Raw genomic sequence first — 19,911 nt, 5'->3', positions numbered from 1 at the left:
CCCCCGACCGGGAACCGATTCTGGTCGCCGGTCGGGGCTAGCATGCCGCGGCCGTGAACTCCGGCATTTGCGACTGCCAGAGTTTGCGATGGCTGACGCGTTACATGACGTCAGCCGCGCATGCGCGGATTTGGAAGACTCCAACCCGCGCATGCGCGGATGACGTCATCGTGCATTTGCGTGAAACCCGCGCATGTGCGGGCCGAGATGCCCCTCAGCCGCCCCGCGAATTGATACAGTGGGGCGGCGGAAGGACAAAGAGTGCGCGGGAATTGGACCCGCTGCCCGCGATCGGTGGGCACCGATCGCGGGCCCATGGCACCCTTGGCACGGCCGTGGTACTGCCGTGCCAATCGGTGCCATGGTTGCCAAGATCCAAACTTTACGGCCGTTTTTACGAACGGCCAGACCAGGTGTGTTTGCCTTTCGTAAAAACGACCATAAAGGGCTTGGACTTCGGCCCATCGGCCAGCTGAGAATCGCTGCTCGCCGTAAAAAAACGGCGGCAGCGATTCGTGTCGGGAGTCGGGCGTGGGGGGGGGGGGAGAATAGCGGGAGGGCATCAGACTAGCGTGGCCGTAAAAATTTACGACCCCCGCTATTCTCCGCACCGTCGTGAGTGCGGAGAATTGCGCCCGTGGTGTTAGGTGAATTGGACATTTTGAATCGTCCTTCTGCGTACCTGAACAGGCGCCAGAATGTGGCGACCTGGGGCTTTTCAAAGTAACTTCATTGCCGTGTTAATGTAAGCCCACTAATCATAGAACCATAGAATTTACAGAGGGGGGCCATCGAGCCTGCACCGGCCCTTGGAAAGAGCACCCTACTTAAGTCCATGCCTCCACCCTATTCCCTTAACCCAGTAACCCCACCCAACCTTTGTAACCACTAAGGGAAATTTAGCATGGCCAATCCACTTAATCAGCACATCTTTGGACTCTGGGAGGAAACCCACGCAGACACGGGGAGAACTTGCAGACTCCGCACAGACAGTGACCCTGCCGGGAATCGAACCTGGGAACCTGGAGCTGTGAAGCACCTGTGCTAACCACTGTGCTACCATGCTGTCCACTTGTGACAATTAAGATTATTACTACAAATTGTAACGTTGGAGGTTTATGGACGGCTTTGGGTCGTAATAGTTTCCCACCAGGTCGATGTGCTTGCTAAACGTTTTAGGGAGCCATTGGATAGGTTTTGATATCGCTAAATGACAGGGTCCCACCTGCTGTTAAGTGGATTATCTTTTGTCTCTCAGCCGCTTCAATGCGGAAAATAGTATATGCGCTCGATATACTGTCCCCAGTCCTCTACCTTTGTATCATATGGCTTAAGTCTTCCAAAGAAAGGCATTCCTGGATTTGTTTTTCTTATTAGAGTTGTCATCTGAAGTTTTAAAAAAAATCTGTGTTTGATCCTCGTCGCTCCAGGAAGCGCAGGCTAAAACGCAAAACAGGTTTACTCCCCAATACATGTAAAGCCGGAACTGCGGCATACAAAACAAATGTCCCAGCCCGAGACTATTGGGAACCGCTGGTCTGGGTCTGGGGGGTCGATATTATTAAAGCCCCGTTGGCGAGGAGGAGGCCTCGGTGGAGGAGCTGAAGGGCAAGTGGGGGGAGGAGCTCGGGGAGGTGATTGATGAGGGGTTGTGGGCTGATGCCCTGAGCAGGGTTAATTCTTCCTCCTCTTGCGCTAGGCTCAGCCTGATACAGTTTGAAGTTGTTCACAGAGCGCATATGACAGGGGCGAGGTTGAGTAGGTTCTTTGGGGTGGAGGACAGATGTGTGAGGTGCTCGGGGAGCCCAGTTAATCATGCCCATCTGTTCTGGACATGCCCGGCGTTGGATGGATTTTGGAGGGGCTTTGTGAGGACTATGTCCAAGGTGGTGAACACCCGGGGTCAAGCTGAGCTGGGGGGTAGCATTATTTGGGGTATCGGATGAGCCGGGAGTGCAGGAGGCGAAAGAGGGCGATATTCTGGCCTTTGCGTCCCTGGTAGCCCGACGGAAGATTTTGCTCCTGTGGAAGGATGCGAAGCCCCCTAGCGTGGAAGCTTGGATTAATGACATGGCTGGGTTCATCAAGTTGGAGAGGATAAAGTTTGCCTTGCGACGGTCTGTGCAGGTGTTCTTCAGGCGGTGGCCTAGACTTTCTCGCGGAGCATTAGGAGGAGGTCAGCAGCAGCAGCAACCGGGGGGGGGGGGGGGGGGGGGGGGGGGGGGGTTCCTCTTGGGGTGGCGTTGGGGTTAGGGTGGGGTGTTTCCCGATCTGTGTTCTTATTGTTATATGGGGGGCTGCTGTATTTTGGGGAAATCCCTATGTATAATCCTTGCGCGTTGTGTTCTTGTTTCTTTTTTCTGTAGTGGGGGGGGGGGGTTTGTTGAAAATCGGCTGAAAACTTGAATAAATATATTTTTTTAAAATTAAAGCTCCGCTAATGAGCCCCTATTGGGTGGGAATTCATATTCTATGAAGCCCATGGGTAGACCAATCAGTGATTCCCCCCTGGTCCTCGTGAGGGTTACAACACCCACACAGGGCAGACACCTGACCCCCATTTGAGCCTGAGGGCGGGATCCTGAATCCAGCAGTAAAATGCTGCCCAATACCTTTAGGGTTAGATGTCTTGTTTCAAATTCTCAGACCGCTACATTATCATTTCTCTTCATGTCTCTTCAAAATGTCTCCACTGCGTGAAGAAATATGCAAAGTCTTTAAGCAATATCAGTGCATCTATGTGATGAACAAAACATTTATTTTATAAAATAGGAAGCACCTATTTAAATGAGCTGAATTCCTTCTATTATTCGCGAATCCCATGTGTGGCATTTTGCCTAAACTGCAAGCACTACATTGGCATAAAACAAAAGCTGATGTGGAAAGGTTACTATAAAGGAAACAAACATTAAGGGCAGCAAAGGCTTTTTCAGAAATGCATCTTTCATGAAGCAGGACATGAAAGGATTCCTAAATCCCCTGCCATCTGCTTCCTAAGTGCTTTTTTTTATTCGATTCTCACATCTGCAAACATTTAGTTGCTTTCATTAATTCAGAAAAGCTGCATCCTACTAGCCTCGAATTCCTCCATGTGGCCAACATTTTTGTGTTCAGTATGTCTGTTGCTAATAACTGATATGCGCAAGAACGTCTCAAGCGTTCATTCTCCTGCAAAGAATTTGGCAATCTACAGCACCCCTGTGAGTAACTGCAGAACATGTTTGAACATCTGGAGCAGCTGACAGTCATAGAACTGTGTTTGCTTTCTGAACTGCGGCATTATTCAGGCAAATGATCCACACCTTCTGGTTAAAGGGGTACTGCCCTTGAGGAATGTATCGCTGTGCTGAACATCCCATAATACTTCCATGCGTGCAATGCGATTGTACTTTCTTCCCAATCGGTTACTATTGAAAACCTGGAGCAGTCACTCTGTCAAATTGGTGCACAGGGGTTCAGTGAAAGCACAGTAAGGTCATCGCAAACTGATCGGCAGATTTTAATCTCAGTGGAGACTTCTGGAAAAAAAAGTCTGAAAGTCTGCATTGCAGCAGATACAAAAATAGGGGGGAAAGGTCAAAACACCACTGAAATTCGAACCTGGCCCCCACCAGTTGTAAAACTAGAAGGTGAGTGTGCATCTAGATCCCGACTGAATTTTAGTGTCATGCTCATCCAATTCCCCTTTGAAAGCCATGGTTAATTCTGCCTCCACCAGGCTTTCACCCAGTACACCCCAGATTGTAACCACTCGCTGCATGGCTCCTTTTGTCAGCTGTCTTGAATCAGTGTCCTCTCCCTCTTGACCCTTCTGTCAACAGGAACAGTTTCTCTATTTTTCTCTATCTACTCTGTCCAGGCCCAAATAATTCATAGAATCCCTACAGTGCAGAAAGAGGCCATTCGGCCCATTGAGTCTGCACTGATCCTCTGGAAGAGCATCCTACCTAGGCCCACTCACTCCACTCTGTACCCGTAACCCCACCTAACCTGCTCATCTTTAGGCACGAAGGGGCAATTTAGCATGTCCAATCCACCTAACCTGTGCATCTTTGGACAGTGGGAGTCACCCAGAAGAAATCCACCCAGATACGGGGAGAATGTGCAAATTCCACACAGACAGTCAGCCGAGGTGGGAATCGAACCTGGGTCTCTGGTGCTGTGAGGCAGCAGTGCCAACCACTGTGCCACCCCTCGAGCGTTTGGGCTTTTATCACCTCTCAGCCTTCTCTAAAACAAGCCCAACTTCTCCAGTCTACCCATGTATCCTGATATCAGCGGTGAAATCAGCCTTTGCCAGTAATGTGAAAGGGGCTCAAGGTGAGTTGGTAGCCCGTTTTACACTGCACACAGTTGACGTCTGAAGATGGCGGAAACGAAATTGAGCTAATTGATAAATGATCCTATTTCATGCCACCTAGAACGATGGATTTTTCAGATTTTTCCATCAGTAGACATTTTTGTAACATTACGGGGAATTATTTAGGGGAGGATGTCAAGCAGATCTATTTTACTCTCTCAAAGCTGCCCACAGCCTAATGGCATAGCCCTCTGCCTCAACTGCAGCATCAAACACTGGTCATTCTGTTGCCACCATATCCCCCGTAGGTAAAGATAAAACACCCCTTTCACTAGAACTGACAAACATATAGGACTCTGAAGCGACTTGATAGGCTAAATGCTGAGCGGCTGTTTCCTCACATGGGGGAACCGAGAACTAGGGGATCACAGTTTAAAGTCAAGGAAAGCCATTGAAGACAGGGATGAGGAGGAATTTCCTCTCTCAGAGGGTCATTACTCTTTGGAATTCTCATCCCCAGAGAGCAGCGGAGGCCGGGTCATTGGATATATTCAAGGTGGAGCTAGACATAGTTTTGATTGACAGGGGGGTCAAGGGTGAAAGGGGCGGGCAGGAAAGAGGAGTTAATGCCACATTCAGATCAGCCATGATGTTTTTGAATCCTGGAACAAGCTCAAAGGGTAGAATGGCCTATTCATGCTCCTATTTCTTGTGATCTGGTGAAACATACTTTTATGCTTCTGTGGCCCCCGTGTTGTGTTACAAAATTCAAATGAGAGCTCGCGTTCACACAAATATTCCAGTTTAGCTTGCTTTTAAGCTTTCCTTCTGCCTACCTACTTTAACACATTTCTTTGTCATGACAACAGTCTTTTATTTTTACCTGAACTCATTTCATTACTTATTTAGAGGAAAATGCAACATTAAATGTATCATGTCTCCCAGCAGAGCACAGTTCCTTTCAGAATATTTTGACTGTTGAATTTCAATGGGAAATTTATAGCACACAAAATGACATTTATTGAAAAGCAGAATTTGTTTTCGTCAATCTGGGGGAGGTTATGGAATTATACAAAGCGATGTGTGAAATTTCAAAGAGACGGGATGGAGGAGAGAAATGAACTGTTCCCAGTAATTGAAGGGGTCTGGAATGAAGTGGTATAGGTGGATGGTTAAATGGAAAAGATTGAGGACAACGAGCAGGAGAATCTTATTTCTTAAATGCTGAGGCTGCAGACAAGGGTGTGACCTTACTGGATGTGCAGGAGGCATCTCATTTACACATTTTCCCAAAGTTACAATGACAGAGCAGGAGCAGCTCGGGAGAAAATCATGACCCGTGTCACAATTACTGAACATGTTAGGTGCATGGCTGAATGAAAGGAGAATAAAGAGATATGGGCCCATAGTGGGAAGATGGGGCAAGCTTATGTTGAGGATGAGGACCAACACAGATTTTGTTTTTCTATTCATTCATGGGATTGGATATATTTATGGGCATTTATTGCCCACCGCTAATTGTCCTTGAACTCAAGAGTGCGATTGCAGTACACTTAGTGCTTGGAATGCACTTACCTCTCTTTGATGTGGTTACTGTTTGTAAACATTGGGGTTTCACCACTTAGAGTCAATGATTCGTGAGGACAGATGAATGAATCAAAGCTGCTGATGGTGTGTGGAAGCCATCAATCACAGCTCACTACTAGAAAGTTATGAATGGCTTGCAGCTAATGGATCTAGACACAGGTCACAGATGTTCTCCTTCCAGGAATGGACATGTGGAACTTCAAGGGAAGTTTTACAGCTGTAATTTGTTTTCATTGCCCCTGCCTGGGGCTGCTCACTAGCTTCAAGATGGGGGTCTCTTCTTGGGGGGATGGGTTCTGAGGGGGGATCTGTGAGAGGGTTCCTTTAGTCAGGGGTTCTCTGTGGGAGGTCCCTTTAACAAGGGGGCCCCTGTCGGGGGTCTCCCTATTACAGGGGTCCCTGGGAGAGAGTCTCCCTATTTCAGAGGTCCCTCGGGGTCTCCCTATTACTGGGGTCCCTGGGGTGTCACCCTATTACTGGGGTCCCTGAGAGAGTCTCCCTATTGCAGGGGTCCCTGGGGAGGGGGCCTCGGGGGAGAGGGGGGCATCTGGTGGAGGGGTGGGCAGGTAGTGCATTGTGGATGGGGAGAGTGGCCCTCGGATGGACTCTGCCGTGGTTGGAGTTGTCCCCTTGACCCACCGCAGGGTCCGCCACACCAAGGCCAGGCTGGTAGTCACCATAAGTGATCCGCGACAACATGATTCCTGGTCCTAGGACCGGAGAATCACAGATGGCCAGAGTATAGGATGTCGGGCCCGCTGAATAGATGATAATGGGTCATTGAAATAATAATCTTTATTGTCACAAGTAGGCTTACATTAAAACTGCAATGAAGTTACTGTGAAAATCCCCTAGTCACCACATTTTGCCGCCTGTTCGGGTACACTGAGGGAGAATTCAGAATGTCCAAATTACCCAACCTGCACATCTTTTGGGACTTGTGGGAGGAAACTGGAGCACCCGGAGGAAACCCACGCAGACACGGGGAGAAAGTGCAGACTCCGCACAGACAGTGACCCAAGCCGGGAATCGAGCCTGGGTCCCTGGTGCTGCGAAGCTCAATGACCCCTGTGCCACCGTTCCGCCCGTCAATACCTATTTGCATTAATTTACATGCTTCCACTGGCGTGCGGCTGTGGCCCTCAATTCGGAGGGTTGGAGCATCGCATTCGAATCGGCGCCCGCTGATTCCTGGCGCCAAAACCGATTTTGTGACTCTCCACCGGATTGTGGACTCTGAGACCGACATCGACCGATGGAGAATCCAGCCCATTATTTCATTGTTGGCGTTCAGAGAAGGTTCACGAGGATGATCCCCGGTATGGAGGGGTTGTTTTATGATCAAAGGTTAAATAGGTTCGGACTCTACTCATTGGAATTTAGAACAATTTAGAACATTGAAACGTATAAGATTCTTCAGGGGCTTGACAGGGTAAATGCTGAGAGGATATTTCCCCTCATGGGAGAGTTTCAGACCAGAGGGAATACTTTCAGAATAAAGCGGTGTCCATTTAAAACTGAGATCAGGAGGAATTCCTTCTCTGGGGGTTGAGTGTCTTTGGATCTCCTTGCCACAGAGAGCTATGGGGGCTGAGTCCTTGTGTATATTTAAGGCTGAGATAGATTAGATTCTTGATCAGTCAGGCAATCAAAGGTTACGGGGAAAGGGCAGGAAAGTGGACATGAAGAATTTTGGATCAGTCATGATCCTGTTGAATAACAGAGCTGGGACCGAATGGCCTACTCTTGCCCCTATTTCTTATGGTGTTACGTCTCACATGCTTATATGGATAATGTCACATAGCAGATGACAGAAGCACAAATTGGCTTTTTATGGTGTCACAATCCTAACTTTGTGTTACTGCCTTTCATAGAATCCCAGCGGCCATTCGGCCCTGTGGGTCTGCACCGACCGTCTGAAAGAGTACCCTACCAGGCCCCCACCCTATCCCTATCCCTGCCGCCCTGAACCCCAGCTAACTCGCAGATCTCTGGACACTTGGGGGGAATTTAGCATTGACCAATCCACCTAATCTGCACATCTTTGGACAGTGGGAGGAAACCGGAGCACCCGGAGGAAACCCACGCAGACACGGGGAGAACGTGCGAGCTCCACACAGACCTTAATTGAACCCTAGTGCTGTGAGGTAGCAGTGCAAACCACTGTGCCACTGCGCTGCCCTTTCACTAACTCAAATTAACCCACCATTTACATAATATAAAAACAGATAATGCGAGAAATACTCAGCAGGTCTGGCAGGGTGTGTGCAGAGCGAAACAGAGTTATTGGGCAGAATTTTACTGGTCCCCAGGAGGCGCCAATGAAATCAGCAGCAGGAGGGTCGGAGAGACTGGTAAAATCGGGGAATTTTACAACCTGCTGGAACCGAATAAGGCTGGCAGACTGCCACAAGAAGGTGGCAATCATTCTAAATATGCAAAGGAACCAATTAAGGGTTATTTTACCAGGAGTGTGTTGATCAAGCTCACAACGTGGCTCATTTACACTTGCTAGGAGTGACATACATTCATCGATAGGGGCCCAAAATAAACATGCATGTTTCAGCGTTGCACCTTTTTTCAATTACCCTGGAGCTTGGGGAGCGTAAAGCTCCCCATTGCTTTCTCCATGGCAACACCTCAACAGATCAGAGTCAACTTGACGACTAATCAGCACCTTTTCCTCATGTGGTATTAATTGTCGTGATCGTTGGAAATTCGGCATTCTTCTATTTGTCCTGATGAGTTCAAGGTTAAAAACTTCAGCAACGTGTCTCTTTTTCAGCAATATTCATGTCCTGTACTACCAAGGAACTGTTATGGCGAATGGACAAAAATCGGACGACAATTTAAATCACTTGCACTGGGTGTCAGAATGGTTTCTACATTGAGGCCTGATATATAGAATTAAACTTATTTATGTAAGAATGAACTTACTGACGTTACTGCTTTATTAATGAGTGTACATGATAAGAATTATATGCTGAGCAAATAAACAGCTTCAATCACTTAAATCAAACGAGGGTATTACTGTAATTGGATATCATTGGGCAGAAGTTCACACTGTGCTGGGGTAAGTTTAGACTTTATGGGGGGGGGATCCAGTGATGAAATAATGTGAGGCTTCTTTTCTATCCTTTTCCCAGTCCCTCATTTGTTAAGTGTTATGGGGAATGGAGACCCCGTCGTGCCTGTGTGACCACAGTTGGTTGGCACTAAACCAGAGCTCGAAGCCACATCTATGTGGTCTTAATCCATGGACTAATAAGCTTAAAGGAAAACAGAAAAAGCGAGACAATCTCAGCCAGCCTGGCAGCATCTGTGGAGAGAGAAACAGAGGTAACATTTCGAGTCTAACGTGACCCTTCCTCAGGACTCCAAAGTGTTCTGAAGAAGAGTCATATCCAACTCAAAACACTAACTCTGTTTCTGTCTCCACAGATGCTGCCAGGCTGGTTGAGATTGTCCAGCATTTTCTGTTATCACTTCAGATCTTCAGCGTTTGGCTTTGATTTCACTGAATAGGCTTGCTTAGTTTTGTCTCTTTTCTCCTGCACTGATTTTAATAAGACTCCCAATCAAAGTCTGTGACATAATCTCTTGATTAATTGTATCACCGTGCTTCTTTTAGAAGGTTCATGTTGTCGCTTTTTCACAACTTGGCAATGGGACCACAGTGTATTAGCAGAACTGGACATGATAATGAGCCTACTGTAAGTTTAGAAACGCCTGTGACTGAGAAAGTCAACAATGGATATCTATTACGAACATATGAATTAGGAGCAGGAGTAGGCCACTCGGCCCCTCGAGCCTGCTCCGCCATTCAATAAGATCATGGCTGATCTGATTGTAACCTCAACCCCACATTCCTGCCAGCCCTCAATAAACTTTCACTCCCTTGTTAAACAAGGACCTATTAGCTCTGCCTCAAAAATATCCAAAGATTCTGCTTCCACTGCCTTTTGAGGAAGAGAGTTCCAGAGACTGAGGATCCTCTGAGAGAAACAAATTCTCTGCATCTCTGTTTTAAATGTGACCCCTTATTTTTAAACAGTGACCCCAGTTCTAATTCTCCGACAAGAGGAAACATCCTCTCCACATCCATCCGGTCCACACACCCCTCAGGATCTTAGAGGTTTCGACCAAGTCACGTCTTATTAAACGCTAGTGGATTCAAACCCAACCTCTCCAACCTGTCCTCATAAGACAACCCGCCCAATGTTAATGTGGTGAATGTATTACTGCTACTATTCACCATTGTATTGCAATACATTGTATTGTATTATGTTGATGCCCTTGTGGGCTCCGCCCCCTCGGGGGAGGTATATAGGTCTGCAACCTGTAGGCGGCACTCAGTACAGAGCAGTCGCAGGCAGGCACAGATCTAGCTGATTAAAACCACTGTTCACTTCAACTCTTCGTCTCGTGTGAATTGATGGTCGCATCAGTTAGTAATGCAGCTAATGGTGTACCACTGAAGTTAGCTTGGGGACGTTCCTGAATATTGCAATGTAACGGGAGTCCAGCATTGTCAAAGATCAGTGTGTGTCAGGCTTCAACATGTCAGAAAGCACCTAGCGATATTATACACCCCTTGCTGATATTCAAGAGAGAATAAATCAGGAGTGCATAGCTGATTGAGTATAATGAAACATCGGTTAACCTGGAGCAGTATTTCAGGGATAAAAGAAATGGTATATGTCATTTTCCTCACCACACCTTTCATTGTTTAATCCATATACATATGAAGTTGCTAATGTCTACCAGTGTATTGACTTTAATCACATTATTCTGCTTTCTCTTTTGGAGCTATTTTAAGTTCCACTGCAGGAAACAGCTATTCTTGACTTAATAGAATGTTATTTGTGAGGGTTGAAATTGATTTTGGGTCAGCTTGTATCTATCTGGATGAAGCAAAGATTCTTCCAATTACCGAGCTTTTCAATCATTTTTTCCATTTGTATGGAGGCCCACACTTTCAATTTCAGCTAATTACTGTAACTGAACTTGAATTTGCCGTTGGTTCAATTATATCAAAGCGTTGATCATTTGATCAATAATCCCCCCATTATAATGACATTTCACAACGGCAAGAGGTTTCCACTTTATTTTTTCATCGCCATAATGGATTTTTGTAACCTGGGTAACGTGCGCAAAAATTCAACCTGGTCACGACGCTTAAATTCTCTCATCTTGCTAGTTTTAAGATCCAGTTAATCCGCTTGGTGATACCCATGACATGTAAAAAACGTTGAAAGAGCTTTGTCAAGTACCTGCCAGGTTGGGTGGTCCTCGAGGAATGAGTCCAAAGTACTCAAAATTAAGTACTTCATTTTCTTCAGCATTGGAGTCATTGGAGGGGGTGATTCTCCGACCAACATAGGAAGCTAATCGTTTCCTGTTGTTTGAGTCATCGGGCCTGGATTCAGACATTTTCAAACAGAAAACTTGCTGAAACAAAATGGGACAAGCTGTGAGTCAGATTAGTTCAGGAAAGAATGAGCATTTAGTTGCTGGACAGAAAACAAAACAGCTAGTGCAGGTGCATATTATCAGCAATTAAGGACATTTCTCTGTTTCAAAGCCTGGCCCCCTCACAAACGAAACATATTTTGATTCGACCGAGTCTTTGCAAATTCAATAATACCGTCAAAATACTGCAAATGTTGGAAACTGGAAGCAGAAAAGAGAAAATGTTGGAAATGCTCAGCAGATCAGTATCTGTGGACTTTCTGGTGGGCCGGGTGGGTCAGCACAGTGCCTGAATTCCAAAGGATCAATGCTTTATATTTGCTAAATGATCACCTAACCACCCGCTTTCCTTTTTTTTTAATAAATTTAGTGTACCCAATTAATTTTTTTCCAATTGAGGGGCAATTTAGCGTGGCCAATCCACCTACCCTGCACATCTTTGGGTTGTGGGGGTGAAACCCACACAGACACGGGGAGAATGTGCAAACTCCACACGGACAGTGACCTGGGGCCAGGATCGAACCTGGGACCTCGGCGCCGCGAGGCTACAGGGCTAACCCACTGCGCCACCGTGCTGCCCTCGCTTTCCTTTTTTGACATCCATGAAGCTCGGGACAATTATAGTGGGTCTCATGATCAAATGGTATAATTTGTAGCATGCCCTTTGGGTAAGAAGACCATCATCATCCGCAAAACTGTGTCTCAATGCAATCCATTCAAGAAAGCTAGAAGGACAAATTGCAGGACATTCTAAGGGTTGAGGGGAGTTTACAGAAATGTTGGTTATATTTAGCAGCATGTTATAGTTGGCAACGCTCTTCGCAATGAGTTCAATTTCATTGAGATTGACATGCACCATGTGCAGTGACACACGCCCTATACTTGCCTGAATTGGTTATTTTTTTTTGTAAGTTTAGAGCACCCAATTAATTTTTCCAATGAAGGGGCGATTTAGCGTGGCCAATCCACCAAGCCTGCACATCTTTTGGGTTGTGGGGGTGAAACCCACACAGACACGGGGGAGAATGGGCAAACTCCACACGGACAGTGACCCAGAGCCGGGATCGAACCTGGGACCTCGGCGCCGTGAGGCAGTCGTGCTAACCCACTGCGCCACCGTGCTGCCCCTGAATTGGTTCTATTAAGTGTTCTTCGCATTCCATTAATATTTTGATGCTGCTTCATTGGACACATTGTTACATTGTTAAGATCCTCGCACCAATTTTGAAAGCTGTACCCAATATTTATTTATTAAACTCTGATATTTTTCTTAATGAGCTAAGGAGCTTCAGAGACACATTACTGTAAATGAGATCACAAGCTAGGGAGTGCTTTACAGGCATCATTTGACAGGCCATACAGTCAGCCTGTTCTGGGTCCTTTGCTGTTGATGTTCCACATGAACTTCCTCCCCCGCCTCTTCATCTAACCCCATCGGCATATCTTTTCTCTAACATGTGATTACCTAATTTCCCATTAAATGCATCAATGCTAGTCACCTCAGCTACTTTGTTTGGTCGTCCATTGCACATTCCCATTCCCATTCCCATACAACCCCTGGGGGTTTCACCAGGCGTGACACATTTCAGCCTGAGAGTCATGCCCAGCTAGAGTACGATACAGTGACAGATATGAGATGTTTACTAATTCATCGGTCACATACTCCACCAGGGATGAAGGAGGCATCAATGTTTTGAGGAGAACTGACCACTGTTAAAAAAAAAGATTACAGGATTCCCAGATCCCAAGGAATTTGTCAGCGAAGAATTGTTCATTTTACCATTAACGTTTTACAGCTGAAGGACACACATAATAAATATTGAGATTCCACTTAATGGTTAAAAAAATAACATTACCGAAATGGTGAGGAACATACTGCACAGGTGACAATTTTCAAGTCTACATTTTTTCACATGACTCTGAAATACGAAACACCATTAATGTGTCCAGCTGAAAGCTCGTACTTCAAAAGCATTTTTATGTTTAAAAAGATGGCAGCATGATGGCGCAGTGGTTAGCACTGCTGCGGCACAGCGCCAGGGAACAGGGTCCAATTCCCATCTCGGGTGACTGTCTGTGTGGAGTTTGCACTTTCTCCCCATGTCTGCTCCGGTTTCCTCCCACAGTCCAAAGATTGCCCCTTAGGGTGTGGTTACAGGGTGGGGAATTGAGCCTACGTAGAGTGGTCTTTCAAAAGGTTGGTGCAGACTCGATGGGCCGAATAGTCTCTTTCTGTACTGTAGGGATTCTATGATTCTATGTATTCTTCTGATATATATTAATGATCGAGATACTGGTATGTAGGGGACAATTTGCAGGGGACAAGTTTGCAGATGATGCAAAACTTAAAAGCAGTGTAAAAATGAGGAGGACAGTGCAGAACGTCAAAAGTCATAGTCAGGTTAGTGGGGTGGGCAGATAGGTGGCAGATGAAGTTTCAATGCTATGTGTGAGGTGATGCATTTTGGTCGAAAGAACATGGAGAGACAATATAAAATAAGGGGTAAAATTCTGAAGAAGGTGCAGGAGCAGAGGGTCCTGGGTGTTTATGTGCATAGATCATTGAAAGTAGCAGGTCGGGTGGAGAGAGCAGTTAATAAAACATATAGGGCGGGATTCTTCCGTAATCGGCGTGGCAGGCAACTGCGGCGGGACGGAGTGGCGTGAACCTCTCCGGCGTCGGGCCGCCCCAAAGGTGCGGAATCCTCTGCACCTTCAGGGGCTAGGCCCGCCCTGGAGTGGTTTGTGCCCCACCGGCTGGCGGGAAAAGGCTTGGCGCCACGCCGACTGGCGCCAAAGGTCCTCCGCCGGCCGGCTCGAGTTGGCGCATGCGCGGGAGTGCCAGCGTGTGCTGGCGTCATCCCTGCGCATGCGCAGAGGGCTTCATTTCCGCACCGGGAATGGTGGACCGGTACAGCCTCCGGTGCGGAAGGATAGAGTGCCCCTACGGCACAGGCCCGCCCACGGATCGGTGGGCCCCGATCATGGGCCAGGCCACCGTGGGGGCACCCCCCGGGGCCAGATCCCACCGGGCCTCCCCAAGAACCCCGGAGACTGCCCGCGCCGCCAGGTCCCGCCGGTAAGGGACATACTCCAATTTATGCCGGCGGGACAGGCAAAAGACAAGCAGGACTTCGACCCATCGCGGGCCGGAGAATTCGGGCAGCCCCAGGTCCCATTGAGTCACGCCGGACCCCGCCATTCTCCGAGGCGGGCGGCGCGACTCACATCCGGCCGATTTTTGGGGACGGTGAATTTGGAGGACAGGAAGAGCAGGATTCACTCCGACCCCCGGCAATTCTCCGACCCGGTGAGGGGTCAGAGAATCCCGCCCATAGTATTCTGGCTTTATCAATAGGGGCAGAGATTACAAGAGTGAGGAGGTTATGCTGAATTTATACAAGACAGTAGTTAGTCAGCTGGAATATTGATACAGTTCTGGGCACTACACTATAGGAAGGCTATGAACACATTGGAGAGAGTGCAGAAGAGGATGACAAGACTGGTTCCTGGGCTGAGAAACTTCAATTATGATGATAGATTGGCGAGGTTGGGACTATTCTTCTTTGAGCGGAGAAGGCTGAGAGAAGATTTGATTGCGATGTTCAAAATCATGAGGGGGCTGGATAGAGTAGACGGGGAGAAATTGTTCCCACTTGTAAACGGATCAAGAATAAGAGGGCACAGATTTAAAGTAATTTGCAAAAGAAGCAAATGTGATGTGAGAGAAAACTTCTTCACGGTGCATGACATGCACTGTCTGGAAGTATGGCGGAGGCAGGTTCTGTCATGATATACAGACATGCACATAATGAGATACAGACAGGCAGCTACACGACAGGTTTAACAGGTCAGGAGGGCATTAGATGATAACTTGAATGGAAACAATGTGCAGGGGTACGGGGTGAAGGCAGGGGAATGGCACCGAGTCACGATGCTCGTTCGGAGAGCAGGTACGGGCACGATGGGCCGAATGGTCTCCTTCTGCGCAGCAACCATTGTGTGATTCAGAATTTTGCAAAAACAAACATCTTTGCCTCCATACAGCCTTCCTCAAATCCTCAGGACTTGTGGAAGCCCTTCACAATTAATGAGCTGCTTCCAAGTGTTGAAATAAAACAGAAACACTGCTGGGTGGGAAACACATTGGTGACACTTTCATTCCTGAAATGCCACACGAGGCATTTGGGAACAGTTTTGAGAGTACCGGGTGTTGTTTGTTAGCTGAAACTCCGGAGAGGAGACGTGTGTTTTAAATAGTCTCCACATCAAACCTTTGAATCAGACACTTCCAGTGAAACCGAGTGGCAGAAATTATTGTTACAGTGGAATCCACATCAAAACAAAATGCAAAATGTATTTCAGAGCTGCTCTTGCAAGGCTTTTTTTTTGAATATGTGGAACGAGTCAAAGTTTTGATTGTTGTATCGTTTTTGTTCTTTTAAGTGTTCCACAGACTGAACAACTATCAAAACCATCGCAGGCTTTGTAAAATGGGAACATTAAAGTTTGCTGGGTGGGTTTAAAGGTATTTGAAACCTCAGCAATGAAAAGCAGGGGAGCAGAGCAATTAACTGGCTGAAGCGTTTGATTTCGCCAGCCAGACTAAATACTGTATTAAGTTATTAATATTAAGTTCGCTCAGTATGAAATAAACCTGTCTTTCCCACTGCTTCCCGAGTAACTGTGCCAGGGTTTTGGGCGGGGGGGGGGATAAGAGAATCACAAACTTTACTTCAAAAGCTCTTATAAGTGCCTCCTGTGAGTATTCTTGCTCAACGACCCATTGTAACAATTCAGAAAAAGAAAAAATCTCTCTATCGACTGCGCTGCACTTTCACAATCCACGTCCATTATCCGTCCAACACCGATTTAAAATAGAGAAATGATCACAGCTTCCAGATTAAAGTGCCAGTTTGGGATTGATAAGAGTTCACAGAGTGCAACCGAGACTTTTTTTTTTCAAGATTGCCTAACTTTCAAAGGCAGCCTGCGAGTGGTTATATTCCTGTCAGGCAATTCACTTAACTTTTGACACCTAAAGAACGACCAACAGCCTCACTGGAAGAGCGACTCTTAAAGGTGAAAAATACAATAGACACTAAAGAGCGCCGGGTGAGTGAGTGGCCCTTACCTGTGGCAGACAGGAGCTGGGAGGCAGAGCTAGGTGATTCACAGAGGTTGGACACCGAGATGGCTGTGAGCTGTCTGACTGCACAGCCTTTATACACAACCCCAACACCACCTCCCCCCACCCACCCCAGCTGCTCTTTGCAAAGAATGCGAGTGAGGAACTTTTTTTTTTCGGTTCTGTGGTTGACAACTCCAGCTCATGATCCTAGTTGCCTCTCCTCACAAATCTGGAGCCGCAGAACATAAGAACTAGGGGCATTCAGTAGGCCATTCAGCCCCTCGAGCCCGCTCCGTCATTCAATGCGATCATGGCTGTCGCCTCTCGACCTCAACCCCACTTTCCTGCTCGTTCTCCAAAACCCTTCAACCCGTTACTCATTAAAAATCTCCTCCCTAAATTTACACAATGTCTTGGCATCCACCGCATTCTGGGGTAGTGAATTCCATAGATTCGCGACCCTCTGAGAGATGTAGGGCTGGGTTCTCCGGTGCCCAACGCCAATATCATAATCGGCAATCGGGAGGAGAATGGGCTCCAATGCCCAAATCGGGGCTGGCACTGGTTTGACGCTGGTCAGCCATTCTCCGCCCCCTCCAAAATAGCATGATTGCGGCACACGCTGTTGCAATCGCGTTGGCGCGTCTTCAGCAGGCCCTCCCGCGACGCTCTGTCCTGGATGGGCCAAGTTCCCGACCACGTGATAACGTGTGGTCTGAGCAATTTGGGGACCTAGCTGAGTGGCTGCCGACTGTGTCCAGCACTGCCACACATGGCCAGGATCCATGCTGCTGGCTGGGGAGCTTCTGTAAGGGCTGGGAGGACTAGTGGGGGTGGTTAGGGGGTGGCCTGTGGGGTTGCGGATGGCGGGTCAGGTCCGCACACGGCCGGCGTCATGTTGTACGGCGCAACCACTGCAAGTCGCCGCCATGTGCATGCGCAGCCAGGGACCCGGCTATTCTCCAGTCGTTTACAGCGTGGGAGCCGTGAGTTTCACCCGTTGCCGCTGCTAGCCCCTCACCGCTCCCAGAATCGGTGAGGGTTCGGCTCCGATTTTTGCGGTAAAACGCCCAGGAATTCTACGTTCGAGCCAGCTGCTGAAACGGAGAACCCTGTAATTTCTCTTCATAGAATCATAGAATCCCCACATGACAGAAGGAGGCCATTCAGCCCATCGAGTCTGCACTGACCCTCCGAAAGAGCACTCCGCCTAGGATCAGGCCCCACCCTATCCCGGATCGGATGAATGGAAAACTTAACGGTTAAAATCCAAGAAGAAAACGACGCTGACATCACTCGTGAAACATCAGTATGAGCATGACTTCACCATTTCCACTCTCTCAGAAGAGACCCTCCAAGCCATGTTTGACACCTTCACGGAAGCAAACCATAGAATGGGCCTCAGCCGTAACGTCAAGAAGACCCAGGTCCTTCACCAACCCACCCCAGGGCCAAGATCAAACGGATAAACCCTACGAAACTTAGAACAATTCCCATTCTTGGGGAGCCACCTCTCATCTAAGGCTGACATCGATGCAGAGATCCAGCATCATGTCCAATCTGTGAGCACCTTTGTCAGATGCCTAAGGACAGGAGTCTCTGACCAATGCAACATCTGTGCTGACACCAAGATCCTTATGTACTAGACAGTCGGCCTCCCAATATGGCTTCTATATAGCTCAGAAATGTGGACTACGTACAGACGCCACCACAAGGCCCCGGAGAGGTACCATCAATGCTGCCTGAGATGGATTCTCCACATCAGCTAGGAGGACAGGTGTAGTAACATTAGTGTCCTTGAAGAACCAAGAGCACCAGAATCGAGGCCATGGTAATCCGAAACCAATCCCACTGGGCCGACCATGTGCTTAGGATGTCAGAGTCCCGATGCCAAATCAAATCTTCTTTGCCCAGTTCAAGGAAGGCTTCCGAACAAGAGGAGGACAAAGGGAGCACTTCAAAGACACTCTGAAGGCTTATCTCAAGAAATGCAGCATCAAAGTCAAGAGAGGCACGTTAAGTCCCAGAAGCGGCCTACTTTGAGGAACCTCCTGATTGAAGGGACACAATTCTTCAAGGAAACCCAACGACAAGGGGAGGCCCGGAGAAGGAGCCTGAGAAAGGAATACCAGCGATCTGGAGTCCAAGGACCGATCCCATCTTCGGGAAACACCTACCAGGGGTATGATTGAAGATGAGCTCTACAGTCAGGCTCATCAGCTATGCAAGAACACGCAGAACCCATGACTAATAACACGCAGATTCTTAGGTGCACAATCATACTCATTAGCGAGTGATCGCTGAAGAAGGAGAAGAGCCTTATCTATTGTGTTTGTCATTTTAAATTGAGTATTAGGGATTCACCATAAATTTGGATTTTACTGTTCTATGTCCTTATCTATTTTAACTTCAATTAATAATGTTGATCGGTACTCGTGTGCTTAACACTACCTTGGTTGTTTCAATAAATTTAACCTCAGTGAAGCAGGTGTTAGAACCTTGAGTAAAAATCAGACATTCGTAATGTATGTTCTCACTCTCCTGAGCTGGGTTAACCATTTCGTCTCGTGGCGTTCGTCAGTGTTACTGAGTATTACTGAACCCCATGCTTCAGTATATCTGCGCCACATCTGTGCTTTGACAAGGAGTCATCGGACTTGAAACGTTAGCTCTTTTCTCTCCCTACAGATGCTGCCAGACCTGCTGAGATTTCCCAGCATTTTCTCTTTCGTATCTGCACCACGTATCTGGTTGCCACAGAAACAACACGTCACTTCTTCACACGCAGCAGTGCTGCAGGATTATGCAATGCCAGACATCAGACGCATGCAATTCCTGCACTTTCTGGCTATTTATCACAGAATCCATAGAGTCTGGAGATATTTGAATCTCCCCTTCATGGTCTCCAAGTTTCAGGTAGAGGGCAGGCTGTCGCTCAAATTCTTCTCATTGTTCAGAATAGGCAACGACACAACAGTCTCATAGAATCTAGGAACAGGAGGAGGCCATTTAGCCCCTTATCATGAACTGCCAGAACTACATACATCTTGTCACATATCCCCCAATACCTTTGCTTAACAAAAATCTATCAATCTCAGATTTAAAAATAGCAACTGACCTATCAGCAATCGTTGCTTGTGGAAGAGAGTTCCAAACTACCACTAACACTTGCATATCGAAAACTTTCACTCATAAAGATCCTTCCTCGCCCAGGAGATGACCTATCTCTCGATTTTGGTCGGAAGTGATGGATTTTGAGGGACAGCACAATAGCACAGTGGTTAGCACTGTTGCTTCCCGGTTCGATTCCCGGCTGGGTCACTGTCTGTGTGGAGTCTGCACGTCCTCCCCCTGTGTGCGTGGGTTTCCTCCGGGTGCTCCGGTTTCCTCCCACAGTCCAAAGATGTGCGGGTTAGGTGGA

General features: G+C 47.5%; 1 protein-coding gene across 1 annotated transcript in view; it reads right to left on the bottom strand.

Moving 5' to 3' along the window:
* LOC119965791 (coagulation factor XIII A chain-like) overlaps positions 1-16,591 on the bottom strand; it is a 143,264-nt gene extending 126,673 nt beyond the window's left edge. The window contains exons 1-2 of the mRNA XM_038796633.1: positions 16,494-16,591; positions 11,161-11,338 (exon numbers count right to left, since the gene is read on the bottom strand). Of these exons, the coding sequence (XP_038652561.1) occupies positions 11,161-11,320 (160 nt within the window). The 5' untranslated portion in view covers positions 11,321-11,338; positions 16,494-16,591. The remainder of the gene's footprint in view (positions 1-11,160; positions 11,339-16,493) is intronic.
* Positions 16,592-19,911: the final 3,320 nt, after the last annotated feature.

This window comes from Scyliorhinus canicula, chromosome 5 (assembly GCF_902713615.1).
Source record: "Scyliorhinus canicula chromosome 5, sScyCan1.1, whole genome shotgun sequence".
Lineage (NCBI taxonomy): Eukaryota > Metazoa > Chordata > Chondrichthyes > Carcharhiniformes > Scyliorhinidae > Scyliorhinus > Scyliorhinus canicula.
Note: the sequence above shows the minus strand (reverse complement) of the source record. Positions and strands in the feature narration are given on the sequence as shown.